Below are 24,052 nucleotides of genomic sequence, written 5' to 3'. Positions count from 1 at the left end.
ACAGTGCCGATACGTCCCTATAGCGAACGTTTATTTATTTTTTTTGCTGTTGGCACAAAATGTGCAAGAACTGCTAATGTTAACTGTATGTGCTGTTGTTCTATGCTGTAAACACATGTTTGGTTATAGCCAGCTAAAGCTAAATGATATCATTAGGGTAACGTTAGTTGTACAAGTTATGGGGTTAACTGGCTAACGCCAGGCTGTTGGTGAGACGGTTTTTGGGCAGTTTTAACGATAGTGCATAACGTTAACGTACTGGGGTGCGATAAAGTTATTCTTTAAATGTCACACAGCTACTTAACGTTAGTCGAGCGACCGCTTACCTGACAATCCATCTTGTGAGCGCCTGTCGGTCCGTCCTTTCCCAGCCCATCCGAGAAGTGTCAGCTCTTATTTTGAAAAGGGCTTATTGAGGGGGCGTGACATCACATTGAAGCAATACCCCTGATTGGCTGACTACACGTGTGGATCGTAGTCACACAACTCTGCGAAAAGATAGTGCCAAAAAGATCTGTAGACGCGTGTAGATGGATCTGTGAATGCCCTGTGATCTGCAAACGCGTGTAGATGGATCTGTGAATGCCCTGTGATCTGCAAACGCGTGTAGATGGATCTGTGAATGCCCTGTGATCTGCAAACGCGTGTAGATGGATCTGTGAATGCCCTGTGATCTGCAAACACAGATTCAACACTTGCATGCTGAGCTTTGCACAGAATGTGTAAGAATGTCTTTTTACAGTGGTTTGATAATACAAGTTAGACTGTGTTTGTTTGCAAATTGTGAGGAGGGCATTTGTAGATTTTTTAATGGGAAAAACAGCGAAACAGTTGTGCCAAAATTCTGAAAACAAATGCAACACAATCTACAAACAAATAATGACGACAAATCACTTTGCATTCATTCAAATTCTGGTTGTCAAGTACAAGTCACTGATTTCTATTTGTGAATCATGAAGAGTCTGTTTGTGGATTTTTTAATCTATTTGTAGATCTTGTTTTACATTTGCGGATCATGAGGAGTTTGTTTGCAGATTTGGAATCTATTTACAGATTGTGTTTTACATTTGCAGATTTTAAATGTATTTGTAGATCTTGTTTTGTGTTTACAAATTGTAATATGCATTTTTGACTCATAGTCTCTTCATTTTCAATGATTATGGCATTATTTTGTCACAACAGCGAAACAATAGTGTCAGAATTCTGAAAACAAATGTGACACAATCTACAAACAGAACATGATCTTCACCTGCAAACAAGTCACTTTACATTCATTCAAATTCTGGTTTTCAAGTACAAGTCACTGATTTCTATTTGTGAATCAGGATGTGTTTATTTGTGGATTTTTTTATCTTTTAGTAGATCATGCTTTATATTTGTGGATCACAAAGAGTTTGTTTGAGGACTTTGTATCTATTTGTAGATCTTGTTTTACATTTGCGGATCTTGAGGACTTTGTTTGCGGATTTTTAATATATTTGTAGATTGTGTTTTGTGTTTACAAGTTGTAATATCTATTTGTGACTTTTAGTCTGTCTATTTTCAATGGTTTTGGCATCAATTTACCCCCATAGTTAAAACGCATGCTAATCACTTCGCTATGCAGATATTATTATGTCTATTAACATTCAATGCAGGTCAAAGGATTTTATAATGTTCATAAAAGGCAAAAATAGCACAATTAAATCAGAAGTTAACTAGAGAAAGTCTAAAAAGAGAAAGGTTTTCTTTCATTATAAATTAATCATATTAGTCATTTTTTCCTCACTGACTCTGCCATGCCCTCGTGGTAAACACGTGGTAACTGCGCTTCTGAGGCAAACGGTTCTCAAACTCTGCAAGGTTTTAAGATTCAACAGCATGTTTTCTTGGTAAAAAAAAACATCCTTAATGTAATCTGAATACCTTAAATCATTCACTTTTGTCGAGAAAATCCATCGCTGCGCGTGTTTCCCGCTTCTGTGTCCGTTCAGTCCCGCTGTTCCTGAAAGAATGTCTGTCTGTCGGAGTGAAGAGACATGCGCATAAAAGCTGAGCTCATTAATATTAATTATGTGACGTTCACCAGTAGGAAGGCTCGTGAAAGGCGGGTGTTGGTACTCTGTGGGACTGAGAAAGAAAATGTTGTCCACTTATTTTTTGTTCTTTTAAAATAGCATTTATAGGTAAATGTTTTGGGTAGATTTGGAATGTTTTCTTTCTAAATGCTTAGGGATGAAAGTTTCTTTTTCTGAAAAAGATGCAATTTTGTATTTTAATAGACAAATATTACCACCAAATATGGCCTTTATTGTTAATCTTTGTTTGATTATGGGAAAATACTGTATACATAAACAAAATGGGCTAAAGGAAAACCCAACTTTTTGTTATTTCAGATAGATTTATATTGAGTTACTACTTGGGTTGAAAAATAGTGAAGCAAAATGCACCAGGTCTCTGTGAAGCTTTTATGCTATTCATATGATGATCTCATACCTGTTTATATTATTTTCTTTCTTTTTTCTTTCTTTTTACTTGTATTATTATTTTATAAATTACACTGTATATTTTCTTTTCCTATTTATTGTAGTCTATATTTGTTTAATATTTGTATACTATATGTTGGATTATTGTCATGTTTATTATTTGTATGTGACTGGCATTCAATAAAAAATAAAAGACGGGCGTGGGTGTTGGTTAATAACAGTAATGGCAATAAAAGAGACAAACACTTGTTATTAAAACAAAAGAGATCTTTTTTGAGACGCTCTTAAATCATGTATATTTTTTTTATTAAAGTTTTCACTGAAATGCTGAAATATTTGGAGTTGGTAATATAATTATAATTTAGAAGCATTCCAGTCTCTCAAACAGTAGGTCATGGGTTTGATAGTGAATGCATGAACTGATAAAATATATCATAAAAAGTAACACTGATAAAAGTGTCTGACAAATGCATATACATGAGTGTGAATTTTTTTAATTTGTTTTTTCCTAAATCTTGAATATATGGTTGTGTGTGTGTGTGTGTGTGTGTGTGTGTGTGTGTGTGTGTGTGTGTGTGTGTGTGTGTGTGTGAGAGATTATGTGATAAATATACCATTAAACCTATCACTCATTTGAGTGAAAAAGAAGGAAAGCGAGGAATGTGGACTGAAAATCATCCAGGGGAATTTGCAGCAACACAGATTCATTATGAATGATGAATGTGTTCATAATTTAATGCAAAATTAAATGTGACAATTTTATATTACCCCTCTATAGCATTAAAATACATTGCATATGCTGCATGATTGCAGTAGCACCTCACTGCAGTACACGAGATCCAGGGGGCGGAGTTGGATCCAGATCTAAGGGGTGGAGATTGGTAGGTTTAGGGGTGGGTTTAGGGATCAGGGGGTGGAGATGGGTAGGTTTAGGTTTATGTAAGGTGGGTCGTTTTGGGGCTTTTATTTTGACAGCGCTACAAGAGGGAAAACAAAAACAAAAAGAAGGAGAGTGAGGAATCTGTGCTAAACAGTGGGGCTGGCAGCGTTTTTCACTTATTTCAAGAGAAACTCCTTATGAATCCTGAATGTTTTCTTTTATTTAGGCCTAATGCAAAATAAAATGTGATAATTTTAAATTGCTTTTCTATGGTACTTAAAGGTATAGCGGAGGATTTTCCCGAATTTTAGAAAAGAACCGCCCTCTCCACTTTTTGAAAAAATGCACATGCGCAACACTCTACCTGCTCCCGAGAGGGAACGCCTATTAAACGTGTGCACGAGAGAGCATGCACGAGCTAATCATAGCTTACATTAACTTTTACTAGCAGTGATTTTAAATGGATTTCTCCAAATAGCATGCCAAACTTTACATGTCAAGTAGAAACTTAGCGACTGAGGCATCAGTGGGAAGCCCAACCTGTGTTTTGAGCGCACGCCATCGTGTGAATCGTGTGCACGAGCACGTACGACGGCCTTACGTAAACATATCACCAGAATGATCGACACTTAGGAGGACCAATAGTCTTAATGATCCACCCGGAAAAAGAAAATCCTCCGCTATACCTTTAATACATGTCGAACAGTCGAAAATACATGGTCATTTTGGGACTTTTATTTTGACAGCGCTTGTGGTCAGAGTATCTGATGATGGTGTTTGTGTTTTGTTCTGCTCATGTTCAGACTCTGCAGCGATGCGCTTCATCCGCGTCTGTTTACATTCCTGAAGCACATCGATCATATTATTGTGATTTATCTACCAATATCTGATTTTGCTCATCAATGGTCGTAATATGACGAGCGCTTACACCAGACCTTCAGCTGAAGGGGCCACAGGTTTGATATTATATTCGCCGTTATTTAACTTACATACATCTCTATAAAATGATATAACTTTTATGACAGATAACGTTATGCCTGTCGTTTTAATATGTATGTGTATGAGGGTAAATTATTGCTTCAGCTACATTTATCGAGCCTCATTGTCATGTTTTAGCAGCAGGTTCATTTACAGTTTAAGCAAAAACATCTGAGAGCACTGAAGAAACACAAAATAACAAAATAAAAAACTTTTATTTTGGAAGCGATTAATCGTTGCACAGCCCTAAAAAAAATAAATAATAGTAATAATAATATATTATGTTTATATTATTACTTTTTTTTTTTTTTAGGGAAACGATTAATCGCTTCCAAACTAAAAATTTGTGTTAACATAATATATGTGTGTGTGTGTACTATTCATAATTATTTTGTATAAAAACACACACATGCATTTATATATTTAACAAAAATGTATTTGTATATAAAATATTTATATATAATATAAATTATATATAAATATATATACAGTATACATGCAAATAATTCTCAAATATATACATGCATGTGTGTGTATTTTTATATACAAAATAATAAAACAGTACACACACACACATATATTATGTTAACACAAATTAATCGTTGCACAGCCCTAATATATTTAAATAAAATTATTTAAAAAAAATATTTATATGGATACCATTATAACCATTTGTTGTTGTTGTTGATGATTTTAACAGCAAATGACCCGTTGTACTGTGTGTGTTCCTCAGAGAAGGACCGGCTGCTGAGTCCCGTGATGGGATACGGCTCCGGCGACCTGAACGGCGGGTGTCACCGCAGCCCCCCCACCCTGGACGTGTGTGTGACGGGCCCTCGGGGGCCGGAGGAAGAGGAGGAGGAGGCCCTGAGGAGGAAGCTGAAGTACTTCTTCATGAGCCCCTGTGATAAATACCACGCGAAAGGCCGCAAACCCTTCAAACTGGTCCTTCAGCTGCTGAAGATCATCTTAGTCACTGTACAGGTACATCATTAAACGGATAGTTCACCCAAAAATGAAAATTCTGTCCTCATTTACTCACCCTCAAGTTGTTCCAAACCTGTATGAGTTTCTTTGTTCTGCTGAACACAAAGGAAGATATTTGGAAGAATGTTTGTAATCAAACAGATCTCGGTCCCCATTGACTTCCATAGTAGGAAAAAATATATACTATGGTAGTCAATGGGGACCAAGATCTGTTTGGTTACAAACATTCTTCCAAATATCTTCCTTTGTGTTCAGCAGAACAAAGAAACTCATACAGGTTTGGAACAAATTGTGGGTGAATAAATGATGACAGAATTTTCATTTTTGGGTGAACTATCCCTTTAACCCTTCCTGCATTTATTAGGTGCTTTGGATAAAAGCATTTCAAATGATTAAATTTAAATAAGTTAAATGTTAATCAATCTCTTTAACTCTTTGTTATTGGACACTTTTGCTTTTTATTTTTGTTGACTGGTAATATTTGTGATATTAATTACATTATTCCTCATTTAGCACTTAATCAAAGTGACATGCCACTACAAGAAGTTGCTGTGCTACTGTAAAGCCATGATGCATTAATATTTTATCGCTTTCAAACAGTGAAAGAGGCTTTCAGAGTCATTTAGGATACGTTTACATGACAACAATGTACTTAAACCGTTATCTTTTTTCTGCGTACAGACGACAACGTTGTCAAAACGATCCACATTCACACGGATCCGCGAAAACAATAAAAAAAGCTGTATTATTCATGTCAGGCCAGTAGATGGCGATGTCACTTTGTAAAGAAACTACGCGTCTATAGACTGAACATGTAATGCGCATGATGTCACTGTCTTCACAAATTTGCGTTTTTGTTGTTAACACAGATGATTGCACTTTAACTTAAAAAACTTCCGTCCCATTTCCAATCTTCATTTCCTCGCTAAACTTTTAGAGCAAACTGTTGCTTCTCAATTGCACTCTCATCTTACTGTAAACAGTCTTTTTGAGCCTCTTCAATCTGGTTTCTTTCAATTTCACAGCACTGAAACTGCGTTAGTTAAGGTCACGAATGATTTGTTAATTGCTTCAGATTCTGGCTGTCTTTTTCTGTCGTGTTTTTGTTGTTTACAGATACAATAACGTATCGGTTTCAAAAACATGCATTTAACTCTCGTTTTTCAGTTTTTATTTTCAGGCCCCCAAAATGCCATTGCCATGTAAACGAACGGGCACTTTTTTTTTTAAACAGTTGTGTAAACTTAACTTAGTTAATTAACACCAAGTTGCTAGTTTTACTGTAGTAAAATACCAAATTATTAGGTTTTGTGGCAGAAAGTGGAGTATTTCTACAATGACAACTGTTCATCAGTCAGTGTAATATCTTGAAGTGCACACAGTGGACATTTGTCTTAACTGGTGTGTTTCCACCTGTGTGTGTCTGTGTCAGCTGGTGCTGTTTGGTCTCAGTAATCAGATGGTGGTGGCGTTTAGGGAGGAGAACACCGACTCCTTCAAGCATCTGTTCCTCAGAGACTATCGGGATGATTCTGAGGAGCCGCTGTGTATCCACACGCAGAAGAGCGTCCATGACCACATCAACTACACCATAGAGCAGGTACAGACACACATCTGCACATCTGTGTGTGTCAGTGTGTGTTTAAACAGGCCACATGAGCGCATGAGGGTAATGTCTTTAACACATGTGTGCGAGACTGCAGACAATCTAACCTGAGGAGAACAACCTCCAGACGAAAACACATGCCTGAAGATTTCTGTAATTCTCTGTGCAATAAAGATAGATGGATAGATAAATAGATGGATGGATAGATAAATAGATGGATGGATGGATAGATAGATGGATGGATGGATGGATGGATGGATGGATAAATGGATGGATGGATGGATGGATAGATAAATAGATGGATGGATGGATGGATGGATGGATGGATAGATAAATAGATGGATGGATGGATGGATAGATAAATGGATGGATGGATGGATGGATGGATAGATAGATAGATAGATAAATAGATGGATGGATGGATGGATGGATAGATAAATAGATGGATGGATGGATAGATGGAGGATAAATGGATGGATGGATGGATGGATGGATGGATGGATGGATGGATGGATGGATAGATAGATAGATAAATAGATGGATGGATGGATAGATAGATAAATAGATGGATGGATGGATGGATAGATAGATAAATGGATGGATGGATGGATGGATGGATAAATGGATGGATGGATGGATGGATGGATGGATAGATAGATACAGTAGATAGATAGATAGATAGATAGATAGATAGATAGATAGATAGATAGATAGATAGATAGATAGATAGATAGATATATAAATAGATGGATGGATGGATAGATAGATAGATAAATAGATGGATGGATGGATGGATGGATGGATGGATGGATGGATGGATGGATAAATGATGGATGGATGGACGAATAGATAGATAAATAGATGGATGGATGGATGGATGGATGGATGGATGGATAGATAAATGGATGGATGGATGGATAAATGGATGGATGGATGGATGGATGGATGGATAGATAGATACAGTAGATAGATAGATAGATAGATAGATAGATAGATAGATATATAAATAGATGGATGGATGGATAGATAGATAGATAAATAGATGGATGGATGGATGGATGGATGGATGGATAAATGATGGATGGATGGACGAATAGATAGATAAATAGATGGATGGATGGATGGATGGATGGATAGATAAATGGATGGATGGATGGATGGATGGATGGATAGATAGGTAGATACAGATGGATGGATGGATGGATGGATAGATAGATAAATAGATGGATGGATGGACGGATGGATGGATGGATAGATAGATGTATGGATGGATGGATGGATGGATAGATAAATAGATGGATGGATGGATGGATAGATAGATAGACAGACATTAAAAAGTCTTACCGACCCCAAGGTTTTGAACCTTGCTTAATAAATATGTTAATGAATTTAATGAAACTACAGTAAGTAACTGAAGAGCTTGCTGTGGATGAGGAGGCTGTTGATCAATCTGTAGCTTCAGAGACCGTTAGCGAAACAGGATGTTAGCAGCATTAGCACATCAGACGAGTGTTGAAACACTGAGCTTCATGTCAAAACATCAGCATCAAATCAGTTCATGCAAACGTGCTGAACTAGTTTACAGTGTGTCTGAATATAACCTTTGACCTTTGACTCTCTGTGTGTGTGTGTGTGTCAGTATCTGTCTCTGCCGCAGACGTCAGTGGGAAGGTACGCGTATGTCCGCGGTGCGGGTGTGAACGACAGCGCCCTCTATCTGTGCCAGCACTACTACAGGAAGGGCACCATCGACCCGGTCAACGACACGTTTGACATCGACCCTCGTGTTGTCACGGGTGCGCAGGAAATGACATCACATCACACTAATGCATAGCTCTGAGTTTAAAAACTAGTCGTCTCGTTGTCTGATGTGTTTAACTCTCTGGTGCTCTCCGTGTGTGTCGCTCAAAAATGACCGTTTTTTTTTTTTTTTTTTTTCAATGAAATTAATGTACTATATTTTAGTTTGATAATGTTTTTCATTTCATATTTTGTATTTTTATGGGATTTTTTTATACTAAATTATATTTACGCTGTATTTATAATGCATTTATTCACTTTTTGAACATAGACCTGCACATTAAATTATCATCGTAAACTGTCTGAAATCTTGAACGCACTTAAGTTTGATCTCTTTTCAAAGATGACACTTGGCAGATTATTGCTGAAGTAAAAAAAGTCAACTTAAAAAAAGTAACACTATTAAAACACTAATAAAGTACTTTTATTGTTATGATAAATGCACAAAAATACTATTTTCATTTTTTATATGAAATATATATTTTTAAAATCACATTTTAACCTAAAACTGCGAGAAAATCAAAGCCATAAATCTAGTTTAGTCGCTTAAAACAAGAAAAAAGGTCAGTGCAAGTAAGAAAAATTACGTAATTTAAAAGGAAAAAATATTGTTTTCCCATTTCTTTTTATTATTGAAAATAATAATTATTACTTTTATTATTTTTTAATATTATAGTACTTTTTTATTACCAATATTTTTTCCTCATGGGTATTTTGTGTTGTTTTAAACACACTCACTTCATTTTTATACATTCTTACCCAATTTCCTTCTCAAATAAGTACTTTTTGCTTTAAGAATCATAAGAAATTCATACTGAAAACAAGACAAAAATACTAAGTAAGAAAAAAATTCAGTATGCATCACTCATTTTTTACAATCCAGTCAACAACCAATGGATTAAATGTTTCAACTGTTTAGCTCAGAAAAGTACGTGGTAGTAAAGTCGTTTGCAACTTTTTCATCCTGATTTTGCACCTCATTGCAGTGCATTCTGGGATTGCCTTCTCTCCACAAAGGATACATATATATAATAATTTTGCCAGTCCACCTGAGAGAGCAGAATAGGGAGAGTGGCGATGCTCCCTATGAAGGCGTCTCACTAGTGTTCAGAACAGAGCTAAATATTAACAAAGTTCTAAATATTCGGAATTCCACGGAATCTGTGTTCTGTTTTCCTCTGTTGCCTAGCAACACAAACCTGCTGTCCGTCTGAATGATCAGTGATTCTAAATGAGCCGTACTGACTCTTCTCCTGTGTGTTTCTGTTGTTGTTTTAGACTGTGTCGGAGTGGATCCACCGCCAGACCCTTCAGCTCCACTGCAAAACCACTACAAGACCTTAAACCTCAATTTCCAAAAGTGAGACAGACACACGACGTCAATCCAGCGATTCCAAATGAGCACACATTGTTTATATGTGAAATATAATAATCACAGACCAGCACAAACAGAACATTGTTTACTTTTTTATCAGGGTTTTTTAACGTCCCCAAAGGGAGGTTTAGCTCAGTTTTGTGGACAGTAACTGTAGCTCAGTAAACACACACACACACACACACCGTTAGTGTTGTCAAACCCTGATCTGTGTAAGAGGCGTTAGTCTTGTGAAATGGTTGCTCAAGTTCCTCTCTGCACTTCTGTCTGTCTCTCCACAGGCTGATTAATGTGACCATCCAGTTTCAGCTGAAGGCCATAAACATCCAGACGATTATTAATAACGAGATTCCCGACTGCTACACCTTCTCCATCACTGTACGCACAGATTCACACTTTTACAACATCTCATAATGTCTCATATATTATATTATATTATCATTCAAAGGTTTGGAATCTTTTTTTAAGAAGTCACTTATGTTCACCCAGGATGCATTTATTTGATCAAAAATACAGTCAACATTTGATCAATTTGGGCAGGTTTGCTGCTTCACATTTTTGTGCAAATTTTTTTCAGGATTATTTCAATATTAAGTTCTAAAGAACATAATTTATTTAAAATAGATATCTTTTGTAACATTATAAGTGTCTTTACTGTCACTTTTGACCAATTGAATGCATTTTACAATCTTATGCCAAACTTTTGAACATGTTTTCAACATTAATAATAATCAGAAATTCTTGAGCATCAAATCATCATATTTGAGGCTTTGTGTGTGTGTGTGTTTCAGATCCTGTTTGATAACAAGGCTCACAGCGGTAAAGTGAAGCTCAGTTTGCTCAACGAGGCGTCCATTAAAGAGTGCCGAGACCCTAACGTGTCGGGACACGGTGAGCCGACCCCAAGCGCTCTCAGTGTGTGTGTGTGTGTGTCCTGCTGACGCTGAATCCGTGTGTCTCTGTGTCCAGCGGACAGTTACGCGCGCGTGGCGTTCGACGTGCTGGTGGCGGTGGTGTGTGGTCTGTCTCTGGTGTTGTGTGGGCGCTCCATCCTCAGAGGAATCATCCTGCAACATGTAAGCCACAAACAATCCTATCTTTTACTGGCATCTGACACGGATCGGAATTTGATGCACACTGTAAACCCGAATAAGTTGGCAAAACGCAACTAATTTGAGGTAATCAGTTACATCAAATTTTTTAAGTTAAAGGTACAATATGTAAGAATTTTACATTAAAATATCCCATAATCTCAAGGCCAGTGTTATATATTTTGTTAAGCTGATTACTTACAATATCCCAAATGTTTCCAACTATTTTTAAATCGTGAGAAAATTGCGATTTTAACCAAGGAAACGGGGCGTTAGAGCAGGGGGGAGCTGGGAGTCGCCAGTCAATTGCGTCATATCCGCGTTACCCTCGGTTTCCGCTCGTACTGCGTGGAGTCCTGGACAAATGCGGAAGTTGTAGTTGTAGCGTCTATCAAGCAACAAACATTAGCTTGTTTCGTGCAGTCGTTATGGAACACAATTATTCTTTACCGATTGCAGCTGGTTCTGTCGACAAAGCATGCTTAATTTTATATTTTCCAAATGTAGCATTCGGTAATACTTATGTTTATGTAAGGGAAGTATTATTGCTTTAGATTTGTGTTTAGTTTATTGACATTGTTTATCACGTCTGGTGTTTATGGCCATGTAAAAAAATATAGTATGTGTTATACATAAAGATTAATCAGTATTTTGGCAAATGATGTGGGTATGTTCGAATGTACTTTTACAACAATTGTTTAGAACACGTAAAACTGCGCAGCGTTATCACAACAATGAATTCGACATACAGTAACATCTATGATAATCAATATAGTATTAAACCTTACTTTTCTTGCGGTTAATTCATTTTAATGAAATAAGTGTGATGAGGTTCAAGAGTCAGGAAGGAAGAAGACAGGGGTCGGGGTGACTGGGACTCGTACTTTATTAAAATAAAGCAAAACAAACAAAAGTCGCGCACAACGCACATTCACCGTGGCAACCGCAACGGCACAAAACAGTTCAAAAATGAGAGCTCGGATCCACCGGTTTTCTTTCTCTGCGTCCAGTTTTCTCTTCAGTCTCTCTCGTTCCAGCGCGCGGCTTAAAAGCGGTCTCTCCACGCGGATCACGGCAATAAGACACAGGTGTTCGTCATTTGCACTTGACCTACTTGCTCGTCTCTTCTCTCTCCCATTACAGACCGCGCTGAACCACGCCCCCCTCGCCACAAAAAGCATGTCATTATAAAAAAAGAACTTAGCCTCATCCATGAACATGATTTCTCGATTCTCGTCTGACTGATTTACGTCCACGGTGGAGTTTAAAACGACAGTTCCCATCATTCCACGCTCCTTCACATCGTCATCAAGCTACGCCGTTGTTGTTGTTTGGAATGTAGCGCCCTCTAGAGGCAAAAAAATTCTTGCATATTGTAGCTTTTAAGGTGAACTAAGTAACTTTTTTTACCTTAACTGAACAGCTTCGGAGTCATTGGAATGGTTATATTACTTATTTCGGGTTGAATGGTGGTCGTTTCGCACCCCCCTGGTGCCCGTGAGCGGAAAATTCGCACTTGCAACTTTGAGCCGGCGCGTCAGGAAGTCTCGCGTGATATCAGGTCTCGCGATGTAAACAATTGCTTTACGGCCAAAAGAAATCTGCTAAAATGCCGTCATTATTGCGCTCCCTCACGCTGTTCGAACCCGAAGGAAGAAGACGTTTTAAAGAATGTCCCATCTGCTTTGATGTCGTTGATCTACTAGCCTCTGGTGTCTGAGAATAGCCAACGAGTTTTTACAACAGTGTTGTCAAATATCTATTCCGAAGCTGTGGGGGGAGCTCTAGAGAGAAACCTGCGAGCAAAAAGCGAGAATACAGCGAAGAAATCCCGAAGTTACTGAATGCAGCTTTAAGAAATTTAACGTATAAGTAAGCAGATCTCTTTCTCTCTCTCTCTCTCCCTCCCTCCCTCCCTCTCCCTCCCTCTCCCTCTCTCTCTCTCTCGCTCTCTCTCTCTCTCTCTCTCTCTCCCTCCCTCTCTCTCTCTCTCTCTCTCTCTCCCTCTCTCTCTCTCCCTCCCTCTCCCTCTCCCTCCCTCTCCCTCCCTCCCTCTCTCTCTCTCTCTCTCTCTCTCTCTCTCTCTCTCTCTCTCTCTCTCCCTCCCTCCCTCTCCCTCCCTCCCTCTCTCTCTCTCTCTCTCTCTGTATAAAAGAGAAGTTGTGTTGTATTGTATTTTAATTTTTTTCCATCATGTTTATTTTTATTATTAGTATTATACTTTTCTTTTCTCTTTTTTTTAAGGTGTTTGAACACAATGTTTTAAGTGTTGGATTATATATTATTTTTTTGACTATGTTTTGAAAAATTTAATGTAAAATAAATCAGATTTTAAAGGTCTCTCTCTCCCTCTCCCTCTCCCTCTCCCTCTCCCTCTCTCTCTCTCTCTCTCTCTCTCTCTCTCTCTCTCGCTCTGGTTAAATCATTATAAAAAATATTACAGCGCAGAATTCTAGATCTGAGCTGTAGATAAACGAAAATTATTTCCGGACTATATATCTGTTCCGTCAGATTTTGCAATGCAAAACATTCACGAGTCATGACAGCTGTTATCTTGTCCATGCTGGCAAATAATCATGACCACTTGACATGAATTATATAAATAATTTTAGCACGGTCATTCAAAACCAGGGTCTAGCATGTGCATAGTAAAAAGATCACAGAAAATCATTTTTGGCTGGAAATGAATGTAAACACAGATATTTACTGTGTTAGAAAAAAGTTGTCAGCGTTTTAGTGTCAGTACTATATTAAACTACTATATAATGTTGAATATAATGTATAATAATGCAATGGCGGAATATTTGTGGGTCCTGATAATGCCAAATGTCTGTTACCAGTAAAAAGTGTCACTAGATTCAGAATATCTAGTCAGTGAAAGAGTGCAAACATATTTGTCTAAAATACTGTATTTTCAGTTTCAGAATAATGAATATTGTTATTCCGGTGTCTCTATTGTCCTGGGCTTTGGGTTTCCAGCACAAGTACAAACCTATTCATTTACACACACAATGTAACGCCAAATTTAGCATTTTAATCAACAGTGCTTTTTTTGTTAACCTTTTATCATGTGTCTTGGAGTATCGCAATAATATCGTATCGTGAGTTCAGTATCGTGATATGTATCGAATCGTGACATGAGGGTATCGTTACACCCCTGTCAGATACCAGTCCTGTCTAAAGTGAGTGTAAACAGTCGGGACAAAAAATCAGATAGGGTCAAAAGATCGGATCTGCATTAAGACTTGCAGTGTAAGTGTGTGATCTCCTAATGCATCCTAACTCACGGTTCCTCTGCGTCGGCAGGAGTTTGTGTGTTATTTCCGTCAGTCTCTGGGCCGTTCGGTGTGTTGGGCCGACCGCCTGGAGTTCATCAACGGCTGGTACCTCCTGCTCATCATCAGCGACGTCCTCACCATCATCGCCTCCTTCATCAAGATCGCCATCGAGACCAAGGTTCTGTGAGGTTTGGGGGTCCGGTTGCATAAAGCACCTTAAGTTTTTCCCTTAAGTATGAGACTTAAAGGTGCAGTATGTGATTTTAGTGTGATCTAGTGGTGAGGTTGCGAATTGCACCCAACAGAAGTTACGGTGGCCGACAGGAAGTGATGTCGTCGTCTGAGACAGCAGAGAGTAGCCAGTTCAGTTCAGTTTCTTTACAAAAATCAATTAAGAAATTAGGTTTACTTAATTGTTCAGTAAAACGATGTTATTGCAAATATTATTGTTACTTTTTCATCATTGTGTCAGTGTTTTATCCGCTGACTTTAGCTAGATCTTTGCACGAAGAACAACATAGTGACGAAACCCAGCCACTGTAGAAACATGTCGATGTAAGCGGACCCAAGGTGTGTGTAGATAGAAATGGCTCATTCTAAGGTAGCAAAAACTTGAAAACACCACTGAAAACATAGTTATGTATATGATATTGCATTTCTGTCAACAGATCCTCCTAAATATTACACAATGCACCTTTAAGGCGTGATTTCCCCTCAGCTAAGTGAATGACTTAAAGGTGTTGCATATAATCCCTTAAACGGTTCTCTTAGGTAAGGGAAACCGTTATGTGATTCACGACAGCGAACCAGGTTTTGCCGTTATAAAATTCGATTGCTGCCATGGACACGTTATCTGTTAATGCTGATACTTGATAATGCAGATAGCGGTGCGTTTCACAGAAAACAGCATAACGTGGATAAGGAAAACAAAAAAAGAAAACCAAATATGAAAGAGAAGGGCCTGACGAGACAAAACTCAAATTGATAGTTTACTCAAAATTGAAAATTCTGTCATCATACTCGTCCTAAGGTGAACCCGAACCCAAAGCTAAACCTAATAAACTTTCATTCATCTTTAGAAACAAATAAAGATATAATTTCTATCCATTAATTGAAAGACATAAAAGTAATCCATATTAATCCAGGATGCTTCGGAAGCTCAAACGTGCGCCAGTGAACCAATGAGGTTTGTTCTCGCGCGTGACGGACGCACGTTTGAGCTTCCGTTAACCATATGTGCTTTGTGTGTTTATATGTTAAAAAACGGCAAAATTAAAATTTGTTTATCAAATACAGCGGCCGATCGCGTCTTGTTAGAAGACTGGGATTGAACCTGTGTAACACTTAAGGAGAAGTTTTCCAAACCTTATGTTATACTTAGGAAAATGACAGTTAAGGGGCTTTATGCAACACTTAACGGTTTTTAAGGGATTACTCAAGAGAAAATAGATACTTTGGGGAAATTCTTAAGAGTGTATGACGTTTCAACCAAAGAAACCCTTTAGTAACACTTCACAGTTATTTTTTGCAACACCTAAGGGAAGATAACACTTAAGGTGCTTTATGCAACTGATGCGTTCGAGAAGAGCTCTGATCTGATTGGTGCTTGTGTTTGTGTCGCAGAACCTGTCGTCGTATGACGTCTGCAGTATTCTGATGGGAACCTCCACTCTGATGGTTTGGGTCGGGGTGTTACGATACTTCAGCTTCTTCCAGAAATACAACGTGAGTTACACTGCATTCCTGTCGCATATTCTACAGTCAAACCAAAAATTATTCATCTTCTGATATTTCTTTTTACTTGTGGGTGCAGGACACTATAGTTCATTTATGTAAGTGAGAATAGCAAAATAAAGTCAACTGTGACAAAAACTTTGAGCAATACCAAAGACTATAGAATAACACAAGACTCTCGTATTGTTTTGAATGGGGAAAAGTGCAATGCTCAATATGGAGGAATAAGTCCCGCCTTCTAAATAAGAGCCAATCACTGATTGGTAAAGTCATCGCATCACTGCAGCTGCCCGGTTGCTATAGAAACAGTCAGATCCAGCCTGAAAAATGACGTTTTCTGTCATTATTCGTTTAGAAACTAAATTTATGAAACAGTTGTTGTCAGATTTCATTGGTGATTTCAAATATGAAATTTAACCGTAAGCTTGGCGAACACTTCTGGAGAATTTGCTGTTTCCCCATTCAAAGAGACAGGAGCTGCACTTGCATGACCGAGAGGTGTTTCAAAGATTCAAAGATGGCCGCCGAGTGAAATGACTCGTGTTAAAAAGTGTTAAAATGAACCGCAACCTCTTAAATTTGTCTTCTGTTTTACTTCATTCAAATGAATATGACTTTTCTAAAAGAAAAATATTTGTTATCGATTTTTTTTTGTTATTAGGAAAATGTTATATTCATCAAACTAAATGGAGTAACTAAAAAAAAAACGATTTTGCTCATTTTAAAACAGCCTTTAAAATGTATTTAGAATCTGTAGAGTTTTTAAAAAAATCGAAAAAGCCCAAAGAACTGCATCTCTGCTAAATGAATTTAACATGTTGAATTTAACATATGTAACATAAGTTACATTTTTTGTTTCTTTTTATTTAAATTATTGTTGTGTTTCAATTTATACATACAAAATGTGAAAATGTGTAAAAGAAATGTGTCAAGAACTTGCTGTTGAATTCTGTAATTTTGAAAGTCCAGGTGACATTTCACCCCAAAATCAAATACATTTTTTTTAGTTCTCTTTATTCTCAGTGATGATTCTTAATACTATAATACAGTATTTGTCTTGCTATATTATTACTTTTATTCAAATCGGCACAGACTAAATTCAGTAATACAAATTATGAAGTGCTTGGAATTTTACTTTACTACAAATTTTAAATAAAGCATATATTTTTTTCTAATTCTATAGTAATAAGTGTATGGAGGGGAAATGTACTTCATTTAATTGTCAATGTACAAAATCTTGGGCCATAAAATAGTTATAAAAATGTTAAAGGGATAGTTCACTTTGAAATTAATTTTTGATATGTTTTAGCTTACCTCAAGGGCATCCAAGATGTAGGTGTCTTTGTTTCCGCAGTAGTTTCAATTTTGATATTTTTAGGTCAAACCGTTCTTGTCTGTCAGTCATATAATGCAGGTCGATGGTCACTGGCTCAAAACACAAGCACAGAGTCCAAATTAAAACAATTCCCCATCGTCCAAATGAAACAATTCCCCATCATAAGTACACATTGATGGCCTAAGACACGAAACGAGCGGTTTGTGTGAGAAAACGAACAGTATTTATATCGTTGTTATCTCTTGAACACAGCACACGTCCAAATGATCTGACGGCGCGGGCGGGTATAGATATATAAATAGATGTCGCCTTGGCTACTGCAGTTCATTGGAACGAAACCGTAGCCAAGCGACATCTAGTGTATATATCACTATCATGTATACACTAGATGTCGCCTTCGCTACTGCAGTTCATTGGAACGAAACCGTAGCCAAGGCGACATCTATGTATATATCTATACCCGCCCGCGCCGTCAGATCATTTGGACGTGTGCTGTTTTCAAGAGATAACAACGATATAAATACTGTTCGTTTTCTCACACAAACCGCTCGTTTCGTGTCTTAGGCCATCAATGTGTACTTATGATGGGGAATTGTTTCATTTGGATGATGGGGAATTGTTTTAATTTGGACTCTGTGCTTGTGTTTTGAGACAGTGACCATTGACCTGCATTATATGACTGACAGACAAGAACGGTTTGACCTAAAAATATCAAAATTGAAACTACTGCGGAAACAAAGACACCTACATCTTGGATGCCCTTGAGGTAAGCTAAAACATATCAAAAATTAATTTCAAAGTGAACTATCCCTTTAAAAGGCTTTTTTTATGCTAGTGAAAATAATACAAAAAATTAAATTATTAAAATGTTTTTGTTTTCTTTTGATTTTTATGACCCTGAATTTCTTTGACAGGCTTTGTGAGCTTCACATTTCCTCTTTCTTTCTTATTTTCTTTCTATTTTCTAATAAATTCTCTTTAATTGGCCATAAAACAGTCTTTTATGCTAGTAAAAATCCATTTATTTTTCTTTTGGTTTTGTCTTGAAATACGACCCTGACATTTTTAGAAAGACTTTGTGAGCTTTTGTTTACTGTTTTCTATTAAATCTGACACTGCAGATATTACCAAGTCAAAAGCGCAAACCCAGAGACAGTAAACTGAACGAGTGAATCTCCTGATCTGTTGTCAGATCCTGATCGTGACTCTACGAGCCGCGTTTCCCAGCGTGATCCGGTTCTGCTGCTGTGCTGCTGCCATTTACATGGGCTACTGCTTCTGCGGATGGATCGTCCTGGGACCCTACCACGCTAAAGTATGTCACAGCTCAATAACACTCTGCCCCGCCAACAAAAAACAGATCACTGTTCGGATTTAAATAGGCAAATGCTTAATAGTCTATGATTGGATCATTATTGCAGTGATAATTATGTTTCTAGAATCTTATACTTTTGGCAACAGCTCTTATAACCCTAATTAAAGGAGTGTGTAGCTTTTCATTTCTTAAACAATCATGTAGGAAGACACATCATGGCCATGATGACCATGTCAAGATTCCTCAGGCTCAAACTGGGAGAGAATGTTTGATAGGAGCATGAAGATTCATTCTCACACATGGGGCCCTATTTTAGGAATCTAAGCACATGGTCTAAAGCACACGGCGCAAGTGCACCTATTCATACTTTTTTGTCCAGAAAGCTTATTTTATTTCATTTTTAATGAATTTTTTGGGGATTTTTTTATTTATTTACCTTTAAATGACTAGATTTGATCAATAAATTAGAAATAAATAGTAATTTAAGCACATTCCTCACATTCTTTCAACTTAAATTCAAAATAACTCACAATTTCATGCATAAACCTTTTAATTCAGCTCAAAATATCTTACATTGGGTGTCTTTGCCGACCTCTTGTGAAAATATAACATGATACTTCATGACTCTTGAAGGCCTTATAGCTCTATACGGAGCAGATCAGCTGTTCCTCTGGGTCGTAAAGTCAGTTTCTCTTCAGTATGCATTCAGATACACATGTAGACATTAGAAAATTGTAAAAAAATTGGTAAAGTTTCAGCATTTTTAGTTTGAATTTTGAGCATTTTTAGGTTTTTCTATGTGGACTGAAGCATTCCTCGCATTTCCATTCATTCCTAAGGGGGTCAAATTGACCCGCGAGCGAAAGATGAAGAAACAACGTGGCGCAGGACGTGAAAATAATAACTGCGTCGGACTGAAACTAGGAAAAAACACTGCATTGCGCCGGGTTTATGAAAGGGCCCATGAACTCCAGATCTTAAACTCATTGAAAGTCTTTGGGATGTGCTGGAGGAGACTTTACAGAGAGCTGGACTCTTGCATTGACAATACAAGATCTTGAGCCAAAATTAATGCACGTCTTGATGGAAATAACATCACAACATTTATTTCCATCAAGAGGATCATACATTTTTGGTCAATATCTTGTATACAGCTTATTTGGCAGGTGGTCATAATGTTTTGGCTCACCGGTGTAAATCACCACATTAAAACATCCATAGTTTTCAGAATCCTGTTGATTGTCTTCTAGCATCCAAACGTTGACATGTCCATGTGTTGTGATATGTCTCTCCACCAGTTCCGCTCTCTCTCCACGGTGTCCGAGTGCCTGTTTTCCCTCATCAACGGAGACGACATGTTCGCCACGTTCTCGGACATGGAGCAGAGCGGGACGCTGGTGTGGGTCTTCAGTCAGGTGTATCTCTACACCTTCATCTCGCTCTTCATCTACATGGTGCTGTCGCTCTTCATCGCGCTCATCACCGGAGCCTACGACACCATCACGGTGAGTCCTGCTGTCCTCAACCCGAACTAACGTAAAACCATTACTAAAACTAACAAAAAATAATAAAACTAAATTAACATATTTACACAAAATCACAAAAACTTAAGGGGTGGTTGATTATGAATTCACTTTTCTAACTTTAGTTAGTGTGTAGTGTTACTGTTTGATCATAAACAACATCTGCAAAGTTACAACGCTCAAAGTTCAAAGCAAAGGAAGATATTTGCTTTTACAGAGATCGTTTTTTAAGGACTACAGCAAACGGCTGGTAGAGACTACAATGAGCTTCTTCATGGGTTAGTGACATCACAAACCCTAAAATTAACATAAATCCCACCCACAGGAACAATTATCAAGACAGAATATGCTAATCAGTGACTTGAAGATAGTTAACTCCACATCAGCTACATAAATTCATCAACTAACCATTCAGAAAAGTCCTGTTGTATTAGTTAACTGATGTTATGCGACTAAAACTTAATTTTTTCCTCTCGCGATAAGTAAAATCATTCCAAAAACCATGGCAATGGACGTTGGTAAGTTTATGTACTATATCCCAGCAACTGCACTAGCCATTATTATTAATGGAAGGATATGTATGAGTGTTTTCCAAGCATTAATGGTAAGGACCGACCCTTATTATACTTGGGAGCGGCACATATGAGGTGTTTCTGGGTGTTTCTCCCTCATTTCTGCTTCGAGGTCTTGATTGTGGCATTTATTTGAGGTTTAGAATCCAGTATTCCTGTAATTCTTTTTTCTTAAATGAGTTTTCTGTCCAAACACACCGCGTCATCTACGTCAGGTGACCTGCAAATGCGCAAAAACTGTTTCCATTGCAGGTTTGCGAAATATTTCTTTTTCGAATTGCCTGAAAAAACCACCTCATGCAAGCGTGAAAACTTTTTGCGATAAATGCGAGTTTTTGCGAAATTGACGTGTTTCCATTGGGCGTATTTTCAATTCGCAATTTCAATTTGCGCAATTTGAAGGGTAATGGAAACGCGCCTACTGTCTGACTCCGGTTTGAACATAAAAGGCAGAACAGTTTCTGACATTTCAGTGTGTGTCTGTGTGAGGTAAAATGAGCAGCAGCTCATTTGCATTTAAAGGGACAGACACAAAAATGGCACGTTTTTGCTCACCCTCAAAAAAATTGCAATTTTAACATGATATAAAAAAGATCTGTCTGGTATTTTGAGCTAAAACTTCACACACTCTGGGGACATCAGAGATTTATTTTACATCTTGTAAAAAGGGCATTATAACACCCCTTTAAATAAAATATACCTTTTTTTTTAAGTGACTTTGAGCTTTGTAAGTTTGCAGATCTTTTCTCGTGCTCAAACAGCAACATTACACACTAACTACAGTTGAAAAGTGGAAAAGCAGAATAGGACCCCTTTAAAAGTGCCTGTCTGAAATGTGTAAAAACGTCTGTGTGTGTGTGTGTTCCAGCAACAAACGCAGGACGTGCCGCATGTGTCTGAACTGCACCGGTTCATCGCCGAATGCACCGACACACCGACCTCTGGAAACTTCCACTGTCCTGAGTCGTCGACCTGTTCAGTCTTCTGCTGCTTCAGCTAGTGTGTGTGTGTGTGTGTGTGTGTTTCTGGGTAACGCTTCATTCATCTCACACACACGGGATGGACATGCACTCCTATGTTTGTTTGTTTACAGATAAACTTGTTTTAATTCCGTTATTTTATATTTAAATCCGTTATAATTAATGAGCAGACTGTGTTTGCATATTCATGAGCATCTTGGCCAGAACAGGTAAAGTGAATGGCGCCCTCTAGAGGCGAGGAGGATGTACTGCACACAACATAACACCAACACAGAGGGAAACATAGGACATTTCAGGTGTTTTGATAAATCTCAGTCACAACAGACATGTCCAGGTCACATTTCAGAAAGAAAGAAAGAAAAAAAAATATTTTGGGATTTAAAAAAAAATTAAGCCTTTTTTAGGACCATTATGATTTTTTGCTTTGTGATATTATTTTCATGACGTTTAAAATAAGTGTTTATTTGAATACAAAAAATATATATATTTTAAATCTAAATATGCATAAATTTAAGATTTTAAGATTCAAGTGGAAAATACAACAAATATGTGAAAAATTAAGCCTTTTTTGGGACCATTATAAAAAAAATTGGTCTTAATTGCTGGAATTATTTTCCATTTTAAATCTGCATAAATATAAGTTGCAGATTCAAATACAAGATGCATAAAAATACTTAATAATAACAATAATTTGACAGAAAATGAAACACATTTGTTATGTATATGTCACAATGCAACAAATATTAATCGGCTTTGTTTTCTTATATGCAAAACGATGTTTATTTTAAATAAGCATAAATGTAATAATAATACACCATGACTTTTTTTTTTTTTTATTAAGTTTGTAATTTATTTGAACAGGGTTAATCTAATTTAAAATGGTTGATTATTCGTGTAATGAAAATAATTTTTAGGTTGAAATACGACCTGCACATTTTCGTCAGATTCACCTGATCATTTTTATTCCGTTCATATGCTTTCATATTGCCGGCTATGACCACATCTGATTTTATGCTTTTTGTAAGTCATTTTCAGGAAATACATTTTTAAATGTGTTTTGTGGATATGTAGATATTATAATGCTTAGGTTTCATAAGCACAGTAGGATATTTGTGCTTTATTGGCATCATATGGATGATAATGCCACATTCTGATGCTCTTTCTGTGCTTTGTTTCAGATTTCTCTAGTGTGTGTGTGTGTGTGTGTGTGTGTGTGTGTGTGTGTGTGTGTGTGTGTGTGTGTGTGTGTGTGTGTGTGTGTGTGTGTGTGTGTGTGTGTGTGTGTGTGTGTGTGTGTGTGTGTGAATGTGGTTTACAGGAAGCATAGCTTGCAGGTTTGTCATGAATATTAATGTGGGTGGTGTATTGTATCTGTCTCCAGTGCATTTGCTCCTTCAGCGCGTCACACACACACACACACACACACAGACACACTGATGTTTGGAGAAGCCCAGGGCATCTAGAGAGGCTTTTCCCTGTGTTATTGACACACACACGGGTCAGTCCATCAGGGAATCACTCGAGCGGTGAAGCTTTGAGTGTGTTGTGTGTGTTCAGAAGTGTGTGTGCGCTCAGTAGTGGGATGATAATGTTGACTTGAAATGACTTGTATGTCTTATAATGCTTAATTAGATTCATTACTAGTACTCGAGAAACCATAAGCAGTGGTTGTGGATGAGAGGCCAGGTGAATACAGGACTGAAAGGGAACAAAAAGGCATTATTATGATTATTGTAGGTTATTTATGAGCTCTCAGTATAGCATATTTATGATATTTATTATGGACTTTTCTACGCTAATAATCATCTTCAGCTTTTGGCAGTTTAATATCAGGTTTATTGCTCTGAAAGAGAGAGAATTGAATTGGATTCAGTGTTTTTGTGGTGAGGAAGATGCTGTTTTTGCCTTGATGTTATTGTTTCTATTCAGAATGAATTGTTGATGTAGTTTCATGATTATTGTGATATGTTTACTGCTGTTTTAATCTAAATTATTTAAAATGCTGTCTTTTGTTTTAATTTTTTACATTTACTGTATGTTACTGTAAGCTGAGATGCTTTTGGTCACATCTTTTATTTAAAGCCTCTGATAGTGACACTCATTTTTAACAGAGGGAATATTTGTGTTTTGTT

General features: G+C 37.3%; 1 protein-coding gene across 1 annotated transcript; it reads left to right on the top strand.

The window, feature by feature from the left end:
- Positions 1-4,092: 4,092 nt before the first annotated feature.
- On the top strand, positions 4,093-22,272 carry mcoln1b (mucolipin TRP cation channel 1b). Its single transcript, XM_084421088.1, has 13 exons — positions 4,093-4,301; positions 5,057-5,307; positions 6,743-6,910; positions 8,556-8,712; positions 9,995-10,076; positions 10,373-10,469; positions 10,883-10,982; positions 11,061-11,167; positions 14,489-14,638; positions 16,084-16,185; positions 18,723-18,845; positions 20,144-20,350; positions 21,809-22,272. The coding sequence occupies exons 1-13, from the start codon at positions 4,259-4,261 to the stop codon at positions 21,938-21,940; spliced, it is 1,719 nt and encodes a 572-aa protein (XP_084277214.1). The 5' UTR covers positions 4,093-4,258; the 3' UTR covers positions 21,941-22,272.
- Positions 22,273-24,052: the final 1,780 nt, after the last annotated feature.

The sequence above is a fragment of the Rutilus rutilus genome, assembly GCF_951802725.1.
Source record: "Rutilus rutilus genome assembly, chromosome: 1".
NCBI lineage: Eukaryota > Metazoa > Chordata > Actinopteri > Cypriniformes > Leuciscidae > Rutilus > Rutilus rutilus.
The sequence above is the reverse complement of the archived record's forward strand: the minus strand, read 5'-3'. Positions and strand labels throughout refer to the sequence as shown.